At 34.2% G+C, this 21499-nt stretch overlaps 3 protein-coding genes across 6 annotated transcripts in view; 1 reads left to right on the top strand and 2 right to left on the bottom strand.

Moving 5' to 3' along the window:
• Nucleotides 1-8724, top strand: part of LOC101495920 (phosphoinositide phosphatase SAC3) — a 10458-nt gene extending 1734 nt beyond the window's left edge. The window contains exons 2-16 of one of the 2 annotated variants that reach the window (XM_004507983.4): nt 148-352; nt 443-608; nt 1199-1421; nt 1588-1664; nt 1933-2120; nt 2249-2346; nt 2695-2828; nt 2926-3054; nt 3271-3634; nt 5291-5412; nt 5783-5884; nt 6663-6812; nt 7243-7419; nt 7652-7766; nt 8120-8724. In XM_004507983.4, the coding sequence (XP_004508040.1) occupies nt 148-352; nt 443-608; nt 1199-1421; nt 1588-1664; nt 1933-2120; nt 2249-2346; nt 2695-2828; nt 2926-3054; nt 3271-3634; nt 5291-5412; nt 5783-5884; nt 6663-6812; nt 7243-7419; nt 7652-7766; nt 8120-8236 (2367 nt within the window). In that variant the 3' untranslated portion in view covers nt 8237-8724. Of the gene's footprint in view, nt 1-147; nt 353-442; nt 609-1198; nt 1422-1587; nt 1665-1932; nt 2121-2248; nt 2347-2694; nt 2829-2925; nt 3055-3270; nt 3635-5290; nt 5413-5782; nt 5885-6614; nt 6813-7242; nt 7420-7651; nt 7767-8119 lie in introns of both variants that reach the window. The other variant, XM_004507982.4, reaches the window with a different exon arrangement.
• Nucleotides 8725-10226: 1502 nt separating this feature from the next.
• LOC101495592 (eukaryotic translation initiation factor 3 subunit K) lies at nt 10227-13003 on the bottom strand. The gene is made up of 8 exons (XM_004507981.4): nt 12747-13003; nt 12598-12654; nt 12411-12461; nt 12231-12293; nt 11945-11995; nt 11806-11872; nt 11155-11237; nt 10227-10745 (listed from the first exon to the last, which is right to left on the bottom strand). The coding sequence occupies exons 1-8, from the start codon at nt 12876-12878 to the stop codon at nt 10542-10544; spliced, it is 708 nt and encodes a 235-aa protein (XP_004508038.1). The 5' UTR covers nt 12879-13003; the 3' UTR covers nt 10227-10541.
• Nucleotides 13004-13822: 819 nt separating this feature from the next.
• On the bottom strand, nt 13823-21175 carry LOC101495046 (kinesin-like protein KIN-7B). 3 transcript variants are annotated; one of them, XM_004507979.4, is made up of 15 exons: nt 20947-21175; nt 20187-20439; nt 19777-19866; nt 19548-19648; nt 19030-19143; nt 18866-18947; nt 18566-18633; nt 18337-18396; nt 18134-18258; nt 17380-17575; nt 16503-16640; nt 16053-16142; nt 15069-15980; nt 14419-14723; nt 13823-14248 (listed from the first exon to the last, which is right to left on the bottom strand). In XM_004507979.4, exons 2-15 carry the CDS (start codon nt 20419-20421, stop codon nt 13924-13926), a joined length of 2841 nt encoding a protein of 946 aa, XP_004508036.1. In that variant the 5' UTR covers nt 20422-20439; nt 20947-21175; the 3' UTR covers nt 13823-13923. The 3 variants fall into 3 exon arrangements, with proteins under 3 accessions (XP_004508036.1, XP_073226791.1, XP_004508037.1); XM_073370690.1 differs by having other exon boundaries at nt 20951-21175; XM_004507980.4 differs by lacking the exon at nt 20947-21175 and having other exon boundaries at nt 19616-19648; nt 20187-20236.
• Nucleotides 21176-21499: the final 324 nt, after the last annotated feature.

The raw sequence follows: 21499 nt of genomic DNA, 5'->3' as shown, positions 1-21499 counted from the left end.
ATTCCTGCTTCTGCTACACATGCACGTTATACGACTGTTTCCATTGGTTGTCAGTGTAAAATGAGTTTACACTGAATGCATATCCTATTTTCTCTTATTTTATTTAAAATATATTTACCTTATGCTTTATTTTTATTTGTGCCGCAGAACTTTTACATGATAGGAAGGGACAAGAGCAGGACATACTGGAGGGTACTAAAGATTGACCGTCTAGATCCTTCTGAGCTAAATGTGCGTGAAGATTCCACCACATATACAGAAAGTGAATGTTCTGATCTTTTGAGGCGGATACATGAGGGAAACAAGTCCACTGGTGGACTGAAATTTGTTACAACTTGTTATGGAATTGTTGGTATGTAAATCCATAATGTCTTGTTCAGTTGCATGTTGACAAATTATTACTCGTTATTATGAAATCTTTGATGTGTTATTCCACTTTTAGGGTTCATCAAATTTTTGGGACCTTACTACATGCTACTTATCACGAAAAGAAGGCAAATTGGTGCAATCTGTGGTCATGCAGTATATGCTATTTCAAAGACAGAGATGATTCCATTGCCGAATTCTTCTGTTCGGTCTGACATCATGAATTCTAAAAATGAAAACAGGTCTTTACAATCTCACATGTTATATGAATTGTACTTCTCTTGAAAACTTGAATGTTAGCTAACTAAACCAAGGGATGCTAAGCTTCTATTTGCATCTTATATATAACTAAATGATATATTTGTTTATTTTATTTTCGAATGCTGACATATTTCCGCTGTTTCCCTTAGCTATTTAAAACTAAACAAAACATTTCAGTTTTGTTCTTAATTAGTTGGATTTCTACCAATTTTTCAGTTTTTCACCCTTTATCTGGTGTTCAAATTGTTCTCATTATCCTCTGTTCATAAGTTTTTAAAGTAAAATAAACATCAGTGGAAATCTTGTGTTATACTTACATGTTATATCCCTTCTTTGGTTCAAATATAATAAATCTTATGTACTAAACAAATGCTCATATTTGTTGACTATGACATAATTTTGACTAAGTTTGTTCATGATGAAATAGTATAATCTAGGAGATCTAGGTGATTTGTATCTTAAAGCCATTTTTGTATTTAAACACTATTTTGACCACGTGACAAATTTTGTTGCTCTAAATATTATCAGATTTTTTTTATTAACTATATTACTTGTTTCATTGATTTTTTAGGTACAAGAAGCTTCTGTGCACCGTTGACCTTACGAAGGACTTCTTTTTCAGCTACTCATACCACATTATGCGTAGTCTTCAAAGGAACATGTGCGACAACGAGACAGGCCATGTCCTTTATGAGACCATGTTTGTCTGGAATGAGTTCCTAACTCGAGGAATTAGGAATCACCTCCAGAATACTATTTGGACAGTTGCACTAGTTTATGGCTTTTTTAAACAGGTGAAAATAGCTAGCTTTTGAAATTCCATTGGATATTGTATTATTTGATTGATTAATCCTGTTAAGTGTCTGGCTCACGTACACTTTTCTTTTTATCTCCTGCTCAACTAAAGTAGTCTCGATATCTTGCAATTGAATATCTGATGTCTATTGATGGCTTCTTTAGGACACACTTGTGATATCTGGACGGGAGTTCATACTTACGCTCATTGCAAGAAGATCACGCCATTATGCTGGCACCAGGTCTGTAAACTTCATCGTATTTTCTTTCCATACGCATCATATGTGACAAGTCAGTTTCTGATGACTGCTTTAGTGGATTTCACATCTGATTCTATAATTCAACTATGTGCATACTTTGCTAGTCAGCTAGTCAATGAAAGATAATATTCTTATACACCCATTGTTGAGTCATTTCTTTTATTTCTAGTCATTTTGAATTGTCAACGTGATTTTTTGCAAATATTAGATGTGCAATTCACAGTCTCATTTATTTAATTATTATGTGTAGGTATTTGAGGCGAGGTGTTAATGAGAAGGGCAGAGTAGCAAATGATGTTGAGACAGAACAGATAGTCTTTGAGGATGCTCCAGAAGGTCTTCCCATCCAAATTAGCTCTGTCATCCAGAATCGTGGCTCAATACCTCTTTTCTGGTCACAGGAAACTTCACGTCTAAATATTAAACCAGATATCATATGTATGTCTTCCCATTTTATTATGGATATCGTAACATTAGTAATTAGTCAAGTTATTTTTCTCTCATCTTCTCTACTTGATGTGTTACTGTCCATATGTTTGCTTATGTAATCATCTGCTCTTCCCCAGTGTCAAAGAAGGACCAGAATTATCAAGCCACTAGACTCCACTTTGAAAATCTTGTCAAAAGATACGGAAATCCCATTATAATTTTGAATTTAATAAAGGTAAACTCCTTTTTTTCTTTGTTTCTTTGAACTAGTTTAATTTTCTAAATATTCATATTTCCGTGTATTTCTTGATTAGTTATAATATTTATTAAAATAACATAGTGATATTGCAACAACAAAGTAGAATCTTTGCATTATAATATAATATGTACAAAATATTTAGAGGAAGCAAATCATACATAATAAATTTGGATGATTTTCTTATTTTTGAAGTTATTTGTTCCCTTATTTATTAGAGTAGAGGTGCAATATTACTATACCATATCATTATACACCTTAGCAATTTAATGTCCTATTATTTCTAAAACCTGTGTGATTGATATTTTTTATGTTTTAAACTAACAGACCCATGAGAAGAGGCCTCGTGAGTCCATTCTTCGTCAAGAGTTTGCTAATGCCATAGATTTCATCAATAAAGATTTGTCTGAGGAGAACAGGCTTAGGTTCCTTCACTGGGACTTACACAAACATTTTCAGAGGTTGGTTTTTAATTATATGATTCTATCCTTATTAGCAGATTTAAATATATGTTCTGAGTAAGCTGATACAAAAGTATGCCTTTTATTTTATTTCCAGCAAAGCTACAAATGTGTTGTTGCTCCTAGGCAAAGTGGCTGCATATGCATTGGCGTTAACGGGTTTTTTCTATTGCCAAGCGTCATCAACCTTGACACCTGAAGACTGTCTAAAATGGCCACCTACAGAGTGAGTTTTCATTTTGTTTCAAAATATTCAATTAACTTATACATCATTTCTGTATGATGTCTTGAGGAAGAAAATAAAGAACAATGGTATACATAATACACTTTTCCGATTAGTAAACATAAAAATATTGACGAAAAAAATAGTTATTGCTTTATGGCCAAGGAAATGCTTAAAGTTTTGTATTTCTTGAACATTAATATGAAGTTTTGCATGCAGTGATGCTGTCAAGGGAAGCTGTTCACCTACTAGACACACTGATTATGATAATGAGGATGCTAATGATTTAGAGAGGAAATCAAGTGATGAAATCAATGTTTCCGACGAAAATAATTCTGCCAAACCACCTAGGTTGCAGATGGGGGTGCTCAGGACCAACTGCATAGACTGCTTGGATCGCACAAATGTTGCACAATATGCATATGGATTGGCTGCTCTTGGCAACCAGCTTCACTCTCTGGGAATTATTGACCACCCTAAAATTGACCTCGATGACCCTGTAGCTAATGATTTGATGCGGTTTTATGAGAGGATGGGCGACACACTTGCGCATCAATACGGTGGTTCTGCTGCCCACAACAAGGTGATTCATAGTACTGTGACTTATTACAATTGCTTCATTTTGCAATGTTGCTTGGGATTGATCTTTTTGCTATACATCATTTGCTTTCTCAATTACTCCCTTTTTTCCCTTTTATCTGTCGTTTTGGTTGAAATTTTTTGTTCCTATTTATTTGTTGTTTTTAAAGTTCAATGCAATATTAATTATTGTTTGGTCAATAATACCCTTACCTATTTATTGCAGAGAGAGAAATAGATGATATGAGATAATAAATAGTTAAAGGTGTCGTAAGAAAATGACAAATAATTACGTCAAAAGTAACAATTTATTAGTTGTCTTTGTATGTGTAAATAAACTTAAAACGACAACTAAAAAGGAACGGAGAGAGTACCTATTAGTAGAATTTGGACTTAGGGCCTTACTCCTCCCTACAAATTTGGCTTGAAAGGTGAGGATAGTCCAAACCTAATAAGCAATAAAACGACCTTATCTGTAGTCACTGTTGGACTATCCACCCCCTCGACTTAGCACACTAAAGATGTTCAGCTGCAATGAGGGTATACGTAGTGACCACAATCAAGACAGACTTTCCAACACACCCCTTGCTCCCAAGCCAATTGTTCAATGGGCTTGGTGTGTGAAGTGTGGACGACGTGGATAGCCTTACAATGGATATATGATAGACTATGATACTATGTTAGAAATTAGACTATCCACCCCCTCGACTTAGCACACTAAAGATGTTCAGCTGCAATGAAGGCATACGTAGTGACCACAATCAAGACAGACTTTCCAACACACCCCTAGCTCCCAAACCAATTGTTCAATGGGCTTGGTGTGTGAAGTGTGGACGACGTAGATCGCCTAACAATGGATATACGATAGACTATTATACTATGTTAGAAATTAGACTTGGGGTCTAACTTATCCCCACAAAACTAGCTTGTGAGATAAGAACATCCCAAGCTTTATAAGAACTACAAAGGAATGGCCTAACAGTGGATATACGATAGACTATGATACTATGTTACAAATTAGACTTGGGGCCTAACTTATCCCCACAAAACTGGCTTGTGAGATAAGAACATCCCAAGCTTTATAAGAACTACAAAGGCCATATCGCTATAAGATACGGCAGCACACTAAAGGTGCTATATCCTTGTAATAAAAGATAGACGACGTGTGTGGCCCAATAAAATATCACAGGAATGGCCACAATTAAGGCGGATTTTCCAACACACCTGAAACTTTGCAAAAATTGTTATTAGTTTTGAACTTTTTAAATTGTAATAATAAGATACCCATCAATCTAATGCTAGAAAAAGAACGTAGTCTTCTTTAATAACCCACCCACTCAAATTATTTAGGGGTTAATCAAAGTTCAGACTATCTAATTATGTTGTCAGAGTTGGATGGGACACAATGGCCTTGTTAGCTTTCTTGTTAGTAATGCGAAAATGGGCTCATATCCTGTATTTTTTCCATGTATCTTTCTTTGAGAATTGACAAATATTGCTTTGTGACTATCGTTAGTTATCCTGTGTCATGTCTAATTATGGTTGGTCAATCTTTATAGTCTTCTGCATTTCTTGCCTGCTGTACTCCACTGTACTGTATATTGATATAACATCTACCCTCTTTTGATGGCCTCCTTCTATAACTTCTGTTACTATGCAGATATTCTCCGCGAGGAGGGGCCAATGGAGAGCTGCAACACAGTCTCAGGAGTTTTTTAGAACTCTTCAACGCTATTACAGCAATGCTTGGATGGATGCTGAGAAACAAGATGCAATCAATGTGTATGTACTTCAATCATGCCTTTTTTCCCCCACTATGTCTCTAGGTTATATTATTTCCAGTGGTTGGATTTATAGTATGTCTGTTACCTTTTTGTTATTAATGTTATGTACCGCTATGTTGTGTAGAGTTTTTGTTTCGGCCAACACTATTTTTTTATTTAAAAAAGGATAACAAAGTAGAATTGGAAATCTTCCTCAAACACCAGAAAAAAACAGCTGACAAGGCAATAGAATTTCCCAATCCCTCTGCATGCCTTGCTGTCCTCTAGCATTGTTGCAGAGTCATAATGTTTTGGCAGCTTGTACTTTTACGATATATGTTTTGGATTATTAATCACGAGATCTCACCTTTCTGTTTCATTTGGGGCAGATTCCTGGGACATTTTCAGCCACAAGAGGGTAAACCTGCTCTATGGGAGACGAGTTCAGATCAGCACTATGATACAGGGAGACTTGGTGATGATGATGCAAGGTATTCAAATATAATTTGTGGAATAGAATAAATACCTTTTGTTTCCTAACCTTCTATGGATTGCTGCTTGAGTGATTGAAGATTATGCATTGGGATTTTTCTATCTGGAATTTATGTGTTCCACCTTTCCCTTCCATGCTTTCCATATTATGATCGGTGAAGAAGACACTAACAAGAAAATCTAAAATGAAATTTGATCTAGTTAGGAAAACCTAGGATTAAATTGTTGCATTCAAGTGATATTGATAGAGAAGCATCAGAAAAAGATATTGGGAAGTGACGAGGGGTGGGGATTAAGAGATAGGTCATTTAGATAACAGCCTGGTATATATATATATTAAATTGGCGGAGGGGGAAATTGTTATTAAAGTGACACAAATGACCATTTTACAATTGTTCTCAAGGGGCTTGAACTTCGTCCCTTGAGGTCACAATGTTAAACTCTTACCACTGAGCTAAGACCTCTTGGACAGCAGCCTGGTCATAGAAGATAATATTTTTAAGAAAATCTGATTATAATAACATTCAAAACACGACATAACAAATTTAAAAGTAATTAAAGTCTCAACGTATTGATACATATCAATGTCTGAAAACACCAAGTGCATGATAATATAACTAGGATATGCCTAGTATGTGCTACCAAGTACTAACATGGTAACTTAAAGTAGATGCATTGGAACATCTGCCGATGCAGCTAACACGTCAACTTCAAATTTTGGGTTTATAGGTCATTTTTCAAAAGATCTTTCTCAGATGGAAACATTCTTCGTGACAGTTCTACGCCTATGTCAGCTCCAAATGTCAAGGACGAAAAATTCTCAAAACCAGGTTTCCCAGACCGAACAGGAGAAGGGAGCAAGGCCTTTTGTGAGTCATCACCTGAAATATCTACTACTGAGACTGAAAGCGACATTTCATTTTCAAGGTCTGTACTCCCTATTAATGTGAACTTAAATGTGTATACCAAAGGACATAAATTGTTGATGTCTCATTTTATGCCACGTCTCTCTTTTTTAATGTTGTTATCAGTTTCCTTAATCTGAAAAGTTTGCATGTCTTCTCGTAGCATACCTTCCTGTTTCAGATTTGAGAACTTTTGTGTAACTAAAATGGTAAATAATATTCTTGACTAATGTTATCTGGAAGATGAGACAAAAAAGTTATTCTATTTTGCACGGTTCTCTCTTTTCTTTATCCTTTGGCCGTGTTTGTATGTTGAAATGGCCAATTACAAATAGTTTAGTTTGTAATAAAAATGTGTCAACGGGCATATACTCTGCTGGTATGAATTTTGGAAAGCTATGCTCTTTGCTTGCATCGTGATGACATCTCGTGCCATTTCATTTTGTGTGTAGATACACTCCCTCAATGCCTCGGAGACAGCTTTTTGTAGACATGCAGAGAGAGCGCTGTGCTGAAAGTCATCATATTTACTATTCTGAGCACGGAGATTCTTTCAGCTGCTCCAATTTTGTGGACCTGGATTGGCTATCTTCTTCAGGAAACTCATGTGAAGAAGAACCATACGAGAGGTAATGTTTCCTCGTGAAGCAATTGCACAAGTACTTAGCAAGAATGTTTGTTGCAAGGAATATGTTGTACTAAATCATTGTCTTAGGTGTATGATTTACTTCTATGCTGCTTCTCTAATGGTCTACCACTTTTTTCTGCATTTCTTTCCTCCTTTTCGGTGCTATATTATCTTTTTTATTTTATATCCGTAAACAAGGATTTTTATTTTAGTGGGGCCTATTTGTGATGCAGGTCATCAATTTCCAACTCCCCAGTTGCTGGCCTTTCTTCAGAAAATGTTGTCAATGGAGTGATAGTTGGAGAAACAAGTGCCTCCACTAGTGATTGGGCCAGCTCCAGCCTAAAGGTACCTCCCATTATGATATGATATAGTAGAACATCACATTCACAACTTTCTCGTTCAGATAGGTTCATTGTCCTATGAATATTATGTAACAGCTTGAATCCTCTAATAATCCATACTGGTTTATATCAACGGATACAACATATATAATGTTTAACAAGGATTTGATGTATTTTTTTGGGTGAAAAAAGAAAATAATAGTCTAATTGTCAAACGCTATGGCATCAATTGATCCATGTAGATAACCCTACTTAAAGGAATAAGGCTTGGTTGTTGGTGTCGATTATAAGAGTCTATTCTTGATTTGTTATACTTTATGTCGGAATTTACAGACTAATTCTATGTAACCTTCTCAGGGAAGGGAGCAAACTGAATCAGAGTTATCCTACAGTGGCGCACAGTCCAACAATCCAGAGGAATTTCCTGATACTTTTGTTCAATGGGTGTCTTATGGACAGACACTTTGCCATTGAACTTTTGCATGTAATCCTTTGCACTGATATAATATGATTGACATTTTTTTCAATTGACCTGGCCTTGGCTTGGTTTAAAGATGCTGATTAGAAAGACTAGAGAGAGCTAATGATAAGGAAGCGCGGAAACATGAATTTGGGTAGACTTCTCCATATGATGGTAGCTTAAGAAGAATGTTCAACCGATCTCTTGGTAATGTTGACCTGCAGTATTGATTCTGTCGTGAAATCTCAATGAAATCCTGAAAGCATAGTGTGAAATAGTATATAGTATATGGCTGTAAAATTCTAGTTACCTTTCTCCCTTTTGTTGTTGTTGTTTCGGAGTTTACTGTTTTTATTCTTCTTCTTTGGCCAATTAAAGATTATACAATAGGCGCACTTTTTTTTGTATATATTGTTACTTAATTGTGGGAGCTGTACTTTCAGTATTGTAGATAAGTTGATTCTTTAATATGACTTATTGCAATGCACAAATGATTCAAGCACCGAGTGATTTACGTGAATGAAAGCACAAAACAACATGAATGAAACCTTATAATGCGACCACCATGTTGTCGTCTTTTTTCTTCTCAAAAGCCCGCCCCCCGCCTTCGGAATATCTTACTATTCGTATTTCATCTGCAACCAAAACCCGTTACAAATCACCCCATGCCATTTTTTCCACGTCCCTTCTCTAATACAACATCTCCTTAGCTCCAACTTTAACAGCAACACCTGGTTTTCCCCTTTAACTTCATCATGGAATTTATCATACCATAATTCGTCTAAGTGAACTATTTTTATAGTCTAAAAATAAGTGAGAATTATTTTTATACTTTCAAACTTCCTGGCGTTAAGAACTTTAACATTATTTCTACAGGTGTTCAGTAATTTTTTAACTTCCCCAAAAGGGATGGATTTTCATTTTGCTCATTGTAAAAATTTTCTTTGATTGTCGTAGTAAATGTTGTCTCCAATTTCTATTGTCATTTAAAGTAGTTATATGTCATTCAAAAGATCATATGATCACAAGTAATGCGGAAATATGTGCAACTATGATCTATGATCCACCGGGGATTAGTATTTAAAATAATTAAAACTTTAACAATGATCGACGATATTTTTCTAAAGTAGAAGTCAACGGTCATCTTTGTACCTACGATTGAGACAATGACCTAATTGATGTCAATTTGTTGAGTTTAATTTAATAGTACTTGATTTTCTTTTTATTGAATAGATATCAACCGAATCATTTTTTTAGATCTGAATAATGACCATAAACTTTTACTTTCATGAGTCATCATGTGTAATCGTTGGAATTTTAAATAATTTTTGAGTATTAATCCGCGAATTAATCGAATTAGTTCACTTCAGAACTTGCCATGTTATTTATCAGACTAATATTTTCCAGATTGAAGAGTGTAATTACAGAGAGAAAAAAATTGAGACTTGTTTTACAAAAATCAAAAGCAACTTTTTTTTCAATTTAGAGGTTAAAAACCGAATAATGTTTTTAACAAAGGCCAAAATCTAAACTTTTTTTTCAATTTAGAGGTTAAAAACCGAATAATGTTTTTAACAAAGGCCAAAATCTAAATTAGTCCATTTTATAATAACCAAAAGCGTATTTAAATTACTAAAAAAAATTATGACAAATGCTGATATTATTAATTACAATAGAATTTTCCATCTCTTCTAACAAAAAAAACACATGTATTAAAGCATTTGCATTGCATAAAAAATATACTGGCATAAAGTATAGCCACATGAATCAAAGTATAATACGAAATAAACGTCTTTCCCATACTCCAAATCTAGATTTATGTCCGCCTTTCTTCATAAACGTAATTTAAGTTAAAAAAGTTATTTTATTGAATAATGATAAAAATGATTAAAAACATCACACCAAAACTTGGTATCAACTTTACATATAGATATAAATATTTAACAAAATCAGTTATGATTGGATAAAAATATTATAAGTAAAAAATATTAACTAAAAAACATAGAAACAAAAAACTACACCAAAATTTGATATTCCCTCTATAACAATCTTGTGTGGTACAAACCCTCTCCGAATAGGCACATTAAAGAGAAGGGCCTATCCATTAAAGGAATTAGTCCCGACGAATATTAAAGCATGATAAAAAAGCAAGTTAAATTTCAAACTTAAATGCAAATCGTTAAGAGTAAAATACAATAGCTGTTCACTAATTCTCAATTCGAAGCATCAAAGGGGATGGGATTCTGCAAAACGTCACTGCAACTAATCTCAAATTCGCACATCTTCTCCAAAGAAAATTCACAGTCCACGATAGGAAAGTCAGCTAAGAATAGGGAAGATGCGAGTAACGTGCTCCAATGGTACACTGTCTGCAGTGTTTTTCTTCAAAATTGGGTCATTAAATTCATTTCTAGGAAGCACAATGAGTTGACCCCTGGTCTGGCTTTTCTCAATAACCCAGCCACAGTTGGCTACTTGGTGTTCAAGGAATTTGTCCAGGGATAAACCTTCTATGTTGATTGCCTATTAAAATTTAAGACAAAATAAATGACGTTATTACATACTTCAAAGTAATATGAGAATTTAACACAATAAATGATCTTATTATATACTTCATAGTAATATGAGAAATAACCAACTATCATACAGGGAGGCAAAGTTTTCAAACAGTTTTCACGGAACACAAAACTCTTGTATTTGATGAACAGTGACAAGAATTCAAATTGCGAAAGTTTTCAATAATTATTTAATCTGAATGAAATAAACAGAACAATATCATTGTGAATCTAGAAGTGTGGTATCAAGTATGGGTTACATCAAACATGAGTTAAACTTGATTTTGGGGATTAAATCAATGGACTTTGTGCTGCCAGATACTAGCTAGACAAAAACAATATTTCAGTAATAAACGAACCAATCATTAAAAGCATACCTCAGCAAGAACAGTTCTAGGAATCTTTTGGTAAGTCAAGGATAGGACATGAATTGCATAACCTTGGATTGCCTGCTCAAATCCTGCAATAAATTTCCAATTTAGCTAGTGTAAAAGCATGCATAAACAAAGCTGAACCTATAAGCTAAATCAGAGTCAAGACTAAACCAAAGATATGCGAAAAATTCCCCGGTTTCAATAAAGCAATGTTTGTCGTATATAAAATATTGTAGCACCACAACTATATTATGTTAGATACCCGATTAAGGCCAACAAGAGATTTGGGCAAGTTTGTTAGAGGGGACCCATAGATATAGGGAGAAGGCATGGTAAGCATTGAGAATCATTTTCAGTAAGAACCTAAGAGATTTGGGCAGAGAGAGAAATGTATCTTCTCTGATGAGTTTTTACTTTGGGGTTACTGTGGGTTTCCTTCTGTAATATCTAATTTTAAACACTAGTACAGTTGCTCTTTCTTTCTAAAATTCAGGTTCCTGTCACATTCCCAATTAAACGATAGAACTCTATCTTGAAATGCTTGTCATATATAAGATATTCATGACAAGGAAGACCATGAGGTTTGCCAATAACACAACTCAATTAACAAGACAGAGTACAATTAAATCCATCATTTTATGAATATATAATTACCAGGCACAGCTTCAACTATGTGACGACTTTTTGCTGCTTCATCCCAGAACTGACGAAATCTTCCAGTCTGAATAAGAAAACGATATTAATTTCTGATTTCTAAGAACTGCTTAAGCCATGGAAACTAAATGATGCATACCTCCAAATAGTGAGACAGAACAATCAGTGTCTTGAACTGCTCCTCCATTTGCTAATATCCACAGCAAACAAAAATTAATACGTAAAAAATAAATCAAAGTGTCACATAGAGTACTGCTTAATAAGAAGGAAATGAACCTAAAACCGATACAAAAAAGTTAAGCAGTTCAAATTCAAATAGAAAAATTCTAAAACCCAGATGAATACCAGAAACCTAAAACCAATATTTGTGCATGAGAACCCAAACAAAAACTACAAAGAAAAAGAAAAGTTCATAAGAATCATACCACACGTTCCGGAATCAAAAAGAGACACAAGCTGAAGTCTGGAGCCGGCATAGCCATGAGTGCCTATTATTCAAAAACAAAAACAAATATATTTGAGCATGTACATTTTTTTCATAAGTAATAAGCACAACCAAATTATTTTAATTGAATAATAAATAACAAAAAATGATTAAACCAAACCTTAACCAATATGCGAGCTACAATCTGTGAACTCGTTTTCTCAGGTTCAAACTGCAATAATAAACAAACAAATTACACATAACCTAATAATCATTTTACAAGTTTCACTGAGAACTATCTGAAAATCACAATTAATGAGAAAAAAATAAGAAAATGAAATAGAAAAAAGCGGTGTGTGGAATGATACCTGGTAGAGGCGAAGAAGGCAGAGATTTGATTCGAGGCTATAAGTTTGTGATGAAACCTAATAATAATGGAAAAAAGGATCGTAAATAATTGGGGAATTGGAATTGAAATGCGTAACCCTAAGAAAAGAAGAGGAATTTGTGAAGAAACCTGATCATTGACATAGTTTTCGAGATCTGGAAGAATATCGGGATTGTAACGATTGAATGCAACGAGTTGCTCCACTGTGTAACCAGCTGCTTGACCTTGTTGTTGTTGCGGCTTCACTGCTTCTCTTCCCATCTCCACAGATAACAATTTTCGACTTTCACTCGGGAGATAGATATGCGCAAAACCCTACTTAGCTTTACCTCCAAACGATACAACAATTCCTTTTTGCAAAGGTTTCAATATTTTGCCCTCTTTTCCGCTTAAAAAAAAAGAAAAAGTATTTTGCCCTCTTTTTAGTAGAATAGAATATATTTTATTTAATAAACATTTTTCTTTATATTTTGTCAAAAAATATACTTTAAATTAATTTGTAAGTAAATAAATATTTTAATTTTAATAATTAAGTCAATTACTAATTTTCGTAGTTCTTTTAATCAATCAATAAAACAAATATGGTTTATGATTTGTATAATTTTAGAAGAAGTGATATTCTTTTTTAAAAACCATAAATGATAAATTTTATCATGTTGAATATGCATGCGAATTATAAATTTATATTATCGTGTTGTTTTTTATATCATGTTATTATATTTAAAATAATGCAAATCAAAGATCCATTTTCAAATACAAAAAATTGTGTTATGTCATTTTTTTTATTGTCTTTACACATCACATAAAATTTGATCATTTAAAATAATGCATATCAATGGTTTAATATTATAACTTAAATAATACAATTTTTTCACTCATTATGTTTATATTTGATTATTGTTACTTTCTCATTAGTTTTTCACACATCTTATAAAATCACACAAATTGTAGATTCATTTTTTTTATATATAAAATGTGTATTGTTATCATTCACTCATTGTGTTTTCATATTACATTCCATAAAATGAGTTCGATAATTCATTCTTCAATATCAAAATTTGTATTCTCATTCTCATTTTATATCACATCATATAATTTAAAACCACACAAGTTGATGACTCATTTGCTTAAATAAATTCAGAAATGCTTAAATCTATGATGTAAATGGAAGAAAAAAAGAATCTATGATGTAAATGGAAGAAAAAAAGATGAAAAGAGCTGCCTGTCAGCCTGTGTATATAAAAATTAGATTAAAGGCAATATATTTTATTGTTGTGTCAGAAAAGACATTTACAATAGTTCATGTTTACAAATTTAAAAGATTTGATATAAAGTTCCACCCTGCCCATGTTTTCCTATTATAAGGGCTAGCAAAGTTCAAAGCAAACATGTCCTTGCTATTTTCATCAGATACACAAAAATCAATGAGCTTTGCTACAATTTCCGCACTTTCTTGTATATGGTGCATGTTATAAGGGTCGGTCCACAATTTATTTACAAGTTGCAGCCTCCTTTGTTTTCCTATCGGAGGAACTTCCCATTTTGCATAAAGCATTTCCCTCTCCTCTAGTGTAAGTTTACAGTTTACCCTCTTCGCTAGATACTCCCTTTCTTGCCTCAGAGCTTTGATGCTGCATTCGACCATCACAATCAACAGCAAAAGATTAATGCCATTTCCTTTAGTAATGAAAGCATGTATGCCAGTACTAATTTCTACTAAAATTTTCAAAATGAAAACCTTTTGAAAGGCACTAATAATAAACGTTTCTATTTAATGGAATCGTCAAAGGCACTTGCATACCTTGCCAAAACTGAGCCTGCAGGTTCATCTCCTAGAAGAGCAGGACTAGCATTGCCAAGCTCTGCCAGATGCTGTTCCAACCAAGTCAATCTTCTAAGTTCCACTTCCACATATACCTGATCAGTAGGATCTCCCCTTAACAAAAGATAAAATTGTGTCCGGTGCACAAGAGAAATGTGGCATAAATGCCATAACATGATAATTTGCTTTCTTTGTTGTTCAAATAGTATCCGCCATGATAAGGGAGATCGATCAACTGTATCCATTTCTTCAGTTACAGACTTGTTTGCTTCAAGCTCCAAAACCTATTCCCGTGCAAAGTACAAAAGTATTAATGCCAGTATATAATATATTATTAACATGAATGGATTACGGATGAAGTTAAACTTAAAAAAGTTTTGCCTGCAATAGGAAAAGTGCTAACATAACTCTTGGTTCCAAGTTTTTGTCAAATGCAATTGGTTTTTATGCAAGCCAAGTTTTTTTTATATACTCAATAATTTCAAAATTACTAATGTTTGGCAGGGGAAAGGAACCTATAAAGAATGCAAGACAAGAAACATGGTTGAGTGCAGGGAAAAAACTAAGAACGAGAAGAAAAAAAAACATAGCAGCACCATAAAATAACTAGCTAATCTATTAAATCTTGCCTGGCAAACCAGAAGTTGCTTCTGGTAATGCAGTTTAGCCACTAGCTCTTTTAACTCGGTAACATAAACTCTGAAACTCCGAATGTTCTCCTCAGCAGCATTCTTGAACATTTTCTGAATCTTCTTCACATTCACGGATTTTGATTGCCGGGAAGCAGGACTGCCTTCCCGTGATAAAATTGAATCACAACTTTCATCATCCTTTCGTGGGGTATCTTTATGCAACTTTGCAAAAGTATCACTGCCACAGGAGGTAATATTGTTTTGGGGTACCCTATTTTCAATTTCATGTTCCGTTACTTTACGAGAAGAAGAGAGAGGCGAGCAAGGAGCTCGTATTATGTGTTGCATGTGAGGACTGTTGTTTAAGCTGAAAGGAAGAATTTTCTTTCTTCTATGCTGTTTGTTGCTCTCAGGAGTATCCTCAGTACCAAAAGCAGATACAAGCTTGTCTATAGATATCTGAACATTCTCCAGCTTCCTTTCTAAAGAGGCAATAGTGTTCCCTTGATTTTTCAACTGAGTAATCTTTTCCACCAGGTTGGCTTTATCTGCATTCATGATTTCTTCAGCAGTAGAACTAGCCGCTACCAAGTCTTTTATTTCGGACAGTACTTTCGACATGGTTTCAGCCGTTTCTTCATTTCCAATTTTATGGGTTGCAAAATCCTTATGCAGAACTTCAAGTGCTCGGTTTGCATCCTCGCAGAGTTGCAGCTGCCGATGTTCAAGCTTTTGAATTTCATCAACAAGTATCGATGGATCAGGAGAAGCCAATAAACTCTTCAGCATTGCCTGCCTGCCTACTACTTCCCGTCTTTGTGGAGTATGTTTATCAATAGCCGAATCATTTTCTTCAGCAAAAGAAAGACATCTGACAACTTGACTAGAGGGCCCATAATCACTTGATCCCTGCATATAATAATTTGAGTCAGCAGAATAAAATTTGGGGTTGAACTAGTGTGTTATGATCATTCCAAATACCTTTTGAACTTTATTTGCTCTTCTTTCAAGATCAAGTTGAGATTGTGCATCATCTCTCTGTCGCCTCATATCTTCTATATCCTTTTCCATCTGCAAGTTTTCATAAAAAGTGGGAATGTTTGCATAAAACTCAAGAAAAGTCACCTTTATTAAATAAACTATTAGATAAAAAATAAGCCTTTCACAGTTTATAATTATCTTCTAGACTTGAAGAGCAGAGTAACCAAGCTGAAGCTACTTTTCAGGATTTGATAATCACATTATGGCATCAGAAAGTCAAATGCATTGCTACAGATTCCAATACTTACGTCAGAGTATATGGCTTCATAGAAATCATTGACCATATTTTGAGCTAAGAGATGATGTAAGAACTTGAAAAATACCATTATAACATCCATCTGGAGTACTGGTAAAGGTAACTACATTTTTTTCACTCAGTAAGCTTAATACCTGCTGAATTTTCAACTCCTTTTCAGCTAGCAATGATCTTAGACATGCATGTGCAGACATTTCAGGGTTTCTTAACTCTTCTTCAAGCCTTGCAACTTCTTTTTGCAATTCTCTAACTCGTGCCTTTTCTGAAACGACCTGTTAAAAAGCACCACCCGCCAGTTAGACAGGCTTCTCATAATATGATTGTTTTATTTTTTTTTGTGAAAAACGTGAAAGCAGTTGATAGATGACGTGGTATTTAGAAATAGAAGATGCATCACACTTAATGATATATAATAGAAAAAAACATGTTAGAACTTCCATTTGAGTGACACAGGCTTTTAATCCTGTAGTTAGCCCTTTGATTTATCAATATGAAAATAAAAGACAATATGCTATTTATGAAAATTAGAATCCATCACTTTCTTCAATTATTTCAAACCATTCTATTCAAGATATACCCTTTGCACTAGTCAACTGAGGATGGCTAATAAACGAAAAAACAGAAGCCAACGGGAGCTACCATCTCTTATACTTAAATTTAGCATCACGTGTGTCAATAAAATAACCGTCAACTATTGAACTTTTGTGTTCTTCTATTTTAAAATGAATGTTCAGAAAAAGAAACTATATACCCTTTGCACTAGTCAACTGAGGATGGCTACTAAACAAAAAAAAAAAAAACAGAAGCCAATGAGAGCTACCATCTCTTGAACTTAAATTTAGCATCACGCTTTTCGATAAAATAACTGTCAACTATTGAAGTTTTGTGTGTTCTTCTATTTTAAAACGAATTTTCAGAAAAATACTATATACAATAATATAGGAACGAATGTAGCAAAACATTTCATATGAATCTCCAAACAGATATGTCACGTTTACGTGTTAGTCGTACCATATTCACTCGGGCAGTATTAACGACTTCCTTCGCACTGGTAGCAAACGATAGTGTATTTCTTGTTTGTTCCACGTGACTTAAGGCCGGGCTTATGGTGCATATAATTGCTGTTCGAGCATTTCCCCCGAGTGAAGACTGCAATATCCGTGTCAGTTTTGAATCTCTATATGGTACATGACCATGTTTTCCGCAACTGCAAAGCAAAAGAAAACTTCAAAATCAGTATCAGACCCATGTATTGAGCAAAATCACATAGCACTATATGTCTTCATTTTATCATAAAGATCCATACCAATTTCAGATTACCAAATTTCTACAGTAAGCATTTCCAGACCTTAAATAAAAACAATCATGAGACTCTATGTAGTGAACTGAACGAGGTTCGATAAGTATGTTAGTAATCGTTCATAGCACTTCAGTTTCATAATATAAGAAGCAACTCAATACAACTAACAACTTGCATGGAAATATTAAAGGATATTTTATTTGAGGTCTTTGGTATTTTTGAAAAAATTATTTGATTGTTGGCAATCTGTAAACATATTTTAAATCATAAAAGCTTTTTTTTCTTTAAAACATGTATATACTAAAAGGCCCCTCTCTAATCTTTGTTTTCAGCTGCTCTGTTAGCCAATCACTATGACCTTTTTAGCTACTAAAACACTTGTTGCAATCACTACTCTTTTGTACAAGAAGAACAATAAGAAACGGTAGACATGTGTATGTTCTTCAAAAATCTAAATTGCAAGACCTTAGCTTCCTGATGACTGATGCAAGTGTCAATAAACTTCTGTTAATGTGGCTTCCTTCCTTCAATCTTGTTCCACATGTATTTGCTTGAGAGACGCGTTCACTTCCAGCAAGATCCACAAAATTCTAAGAAGTTATAAACATTCATCAATGTGTCTGGTTTGTTATCGATTTTCAGGTCAAACTATGGAGATAAAAACATACCAAACTGGCTATGTATGATTTTACACGGTCTGCACTCTCGCGTAGGAAGCTCTCTACAGTCTGAAATATTTATTCAAACAGTTTAACATATATGAATACTATTTATAGCACAGCAGGCACAATGCCTTGTCTCTAACATCTGCATTTAGCTAGAAATGGGAAAGTTAACCGAGATGAAACACTTAAATATGCATGTGTTGTCCGTTTTAATGTAGTTGAGTGAGCTTACCAGTCTGATTATTTGATGTGATCTTGAGCTTTTATCATTTAGAGTAGTTTCCCCAACTTGCCTATGAGCTGCGGATACAATTTTTTCAGGAAGAGTTACAGCAGTAGTAAGTGCCCACAAAAGTGCTATATTTTCTACAACTCTGTTACATGGTTTATATACAAAGGTAAATCTAATTCAAACATCAGAAATGGTGAAATATAGAAATATTAACCGGACAACATGATGACACAAGATACTGGAGAAAAGTAGGATGCCTATATTTCATACGGAACAAACTGAGCCAGATTGCTAACTTACCTTCACAGATGCCAATTAAATGCCTTAGATGATGACCATCCTTGGCTACTTCTTCATTCAGCTTTTCCACGATAGTCCCTTTCTGTATGCAATAAAATTATTTATTAAGGAAATGTATGGAGCCTTCGATAAATTTAAGTAAGAGCTTTATCTTTGAACTATACCTCGGGATCATCCAAAAGCCGAAGAGGACCAGATTCACGATTAAGAAGGTCTATGACAGTCTCATTATAGATTTCTAAAGCTGAGATTCTCAAAACAAAATCCCTTTCCGGTGTCTGAGAGATCGAAAGAACAAGTTCAATTAGACTTGGTACATATGAATCAAATCATGAATAGCATTTCCACATCTTTTAACTGAGCATTAATAGCAGCCTATGATGATTTTAACACATTCTTAAAAAATCATATGTAAAGAAAGTTAAGAGTGTCACTCTTTATAAACTTTTTAGAACATCTTTTTTAAAGACACCTCTCATACCCAACCTTATTAATTTGGTACGTAATAATTTGGTTGGTGGCACAAATCTGAATAGGCTTCATTTTATTAGACTTTTATATCAAGTCTAAACTCTAACCCATTCTTACAAAACCAATTTGTAAGGTGATTGACACTCTCTGCCACTTGAGTGTCATTCTAATATGATAACCAACATAAAGTGAAGTATCAATAGTCACTCACATTCTTGATGCACTCATAAATGTCCCTAATAGCATTTTCAGTGATGCCTTTCATTGTGAATGTCTTACCACTACTAGTCTGCCCATAAGCAAAAATTGTTGCTGCAAGACAATTGAAATTGTTAGATGAATCCTAAAGTGCGGTGATCAGAGAGAGAGAGAGAGACGGGGAGAGCTAGGGAGGAAGAGAGAAAAAATCCTATATGAGCTTTCAGCTCGGAATAAGATACCATTTATTCCTGAAAGTGCTGATAAAGCAACATCTTTAGCCCCTTCATCATAAACCTTTTGAGTTGAGCATGCAGGAGCAAACACTCTATCTGTATCATAATTATAAAATATATATACTATTAATTATTAATAACAGGAAAAATAGAAATATAAACATAACAAATGCAAGTCCGCTCCGGCATACATAAATAAAGACAATAAATGCTAGATGAATCATTACTAGTCCGTGACTTGTCAACCGGTTTTCAATAATTAATTACCATTTATAAAAAAATTAATGTATTAATTTCCCTTTATGACTACTATTTCAGTTCATAATTTTCAAAATTCCTCTTCAAAAAGAGAAAAGTTGAACAAATGTTAAACAGCAATCACGTGCAAAGCAAGATGAGTTTAATGGCATACATACCGAAAGTATATGGTATTGCAGGCCTCTCTTGATTTGGATTCTTGAACACAATGCTGTGCTCATCCAAGCAATCCCAAGCAATTAGATCGTACATGGCTTGTTCCTTCCTGTTCAACGGCCTCATCCGAACCGTAACCCTAATTTTCTCCTCCCGAATTTTAGGACCGCCGGGAGTACCGGCCAGAGTCCTCTGTATCTTAGACGACGGAGTCGCAGCTGCAGGTGTTCCCACCATCGTGTTTTCCGTAAACTTCTACAGATCAATAATACATCAGTAATTAGTAAATTTCATCACTTCCTTTCCAAATATAAAAGCATTGGTACAAATTAGGAAACATTATAAATAAACAATAACAAATCGAGCTTTTCAATTAGCGCAGCTCACTGCGTTGACCGAAACTGGATCACAACAACAGAAATAGTAATAAAAGATATTCAAATTTAGGAACAGAGATATAAAATCAGACTTCAGAATAAGCTACATTACAAAGAGCGAATGAACATAAAATTAAGCTAGAACCTGGCATGGCCTGAAGCTTCTAAAATTGTTGAATCTCAACAAATCAATTTATCAGAAAATTTATCAAATCAGTAATCCACTACTTTACTAAAGCGATTTGAAATTTCCGTTTCATTTGAAATCTTTTTGTTTCTAAAACTTTCTTGATCTTTCCTTCCCGTATCAAGCAAGTTTATAATTAAATAAATAAATTGATTCTTAGAAAGAAACTTTATAAGTGAGATGAAAGATGAGAAGTACTTGCAAGTGTGAGGAAAGAAGATTCGGTGGCGTCGTCAGTTCTTGAAGGCGGTCGAAAAGTGAAAACGGAGAAATGCCGGTGAATTCTCTGGGAAAATGCAAAACGACGTAGTTTGAAGCACCGAAAATTAAATTGTTACAATTTTGAGAGGTTAGAAGATGAAAAAATTGTTGTAGTGATGGTGAGGCATAGTAACGGCTACTTCAATGGTGGCTCTCTCCGTACCGAACGTGCGCGCACTGGCACGGGAAACAAGATGTTTTAAAATCTCGGGCCCCACCTCATCCACTTTTATGGGCCTTGTCTAACTCTCATGGGCTTCTTCGTAAAGGGTGGTGTTAGCCCAGCCCATTTTTTATACAGGAATTAGCCATTTGTCTCAAATGGTTCGTGTAACAAAAGTAGAAGGCTCTATTTTACAAATGTCATCAATTTTAAATTAATTTAATTTTTATATTGTATAAATATTTTTTTTTATCAATTACAGTCGTTAAATTATTAATAATATTTTATTTTTGTCTTAACTATTTATAAAGTCACTACACGATTGAT

This window comes from Cicer arietinum, chromosome 7, assembly GCF_000331145.2.
Source record: "Cicer arietinum cultivar CDC Frontier isolate Library 1 chromosome 7, Cicar.CDCFrontier_v2.0, whole genome shotgun sequence".
Taxonomy (NCBI): Eukaryota; Viridiplantae; Streptophyta; class Magnoliopsida; order Fabales; family Fabaceae; genus Cicer; species Cicer arietinum.
Note: the sequence above shows the minus strand (reverse complement) of the source record. Positions and strands in the feature narration are given on the sequence as shown.

Coding starts and splice junctions, on each gene's coding strand:
- LOC101495592 (XM_004507981.4), bottom strand. CDS start 12,878: ATGGGAAGAGAAGCAGTGAAGCCGCAACAACAACAAGGTCAAGCAGCT. Junction 12,294..12,410: donor TAGCTCGCATATTGGTTAAG/GTTTGGTTTAAT, acceptor TTTGAATAATAG/GCACTCATGGCTATGCCGGC. Junction 11,996..12,230: donor TTTTGATTCCGGAACGTGTG/GTATGATTCTTA, acceptor TGTGGATATTAG/CAAATGGAGGAGCAGTTCAA.
- LOC101495046 (XM_004507979.4), bottom strand. CDS start 20,421: ATGGTGGGAACACCTGCAGCTGCGACTCCGTCGTCTAAGATACAGAGG. Junction 17,576..18,133: donor TCAGTCATCAGGAAGCTAAG/GTCTTGCAATTT, acceptor TTTGCTTTGCAG/TTGCGGAAAACATGGTCATG. Junction 16,143..16,502: donor AGGAGTTGAAAATTCAGCAG/GTATTAAGCTTA, acceptor GAAAACTTGCAG/ATGGAAAAGGATATAGAAGA.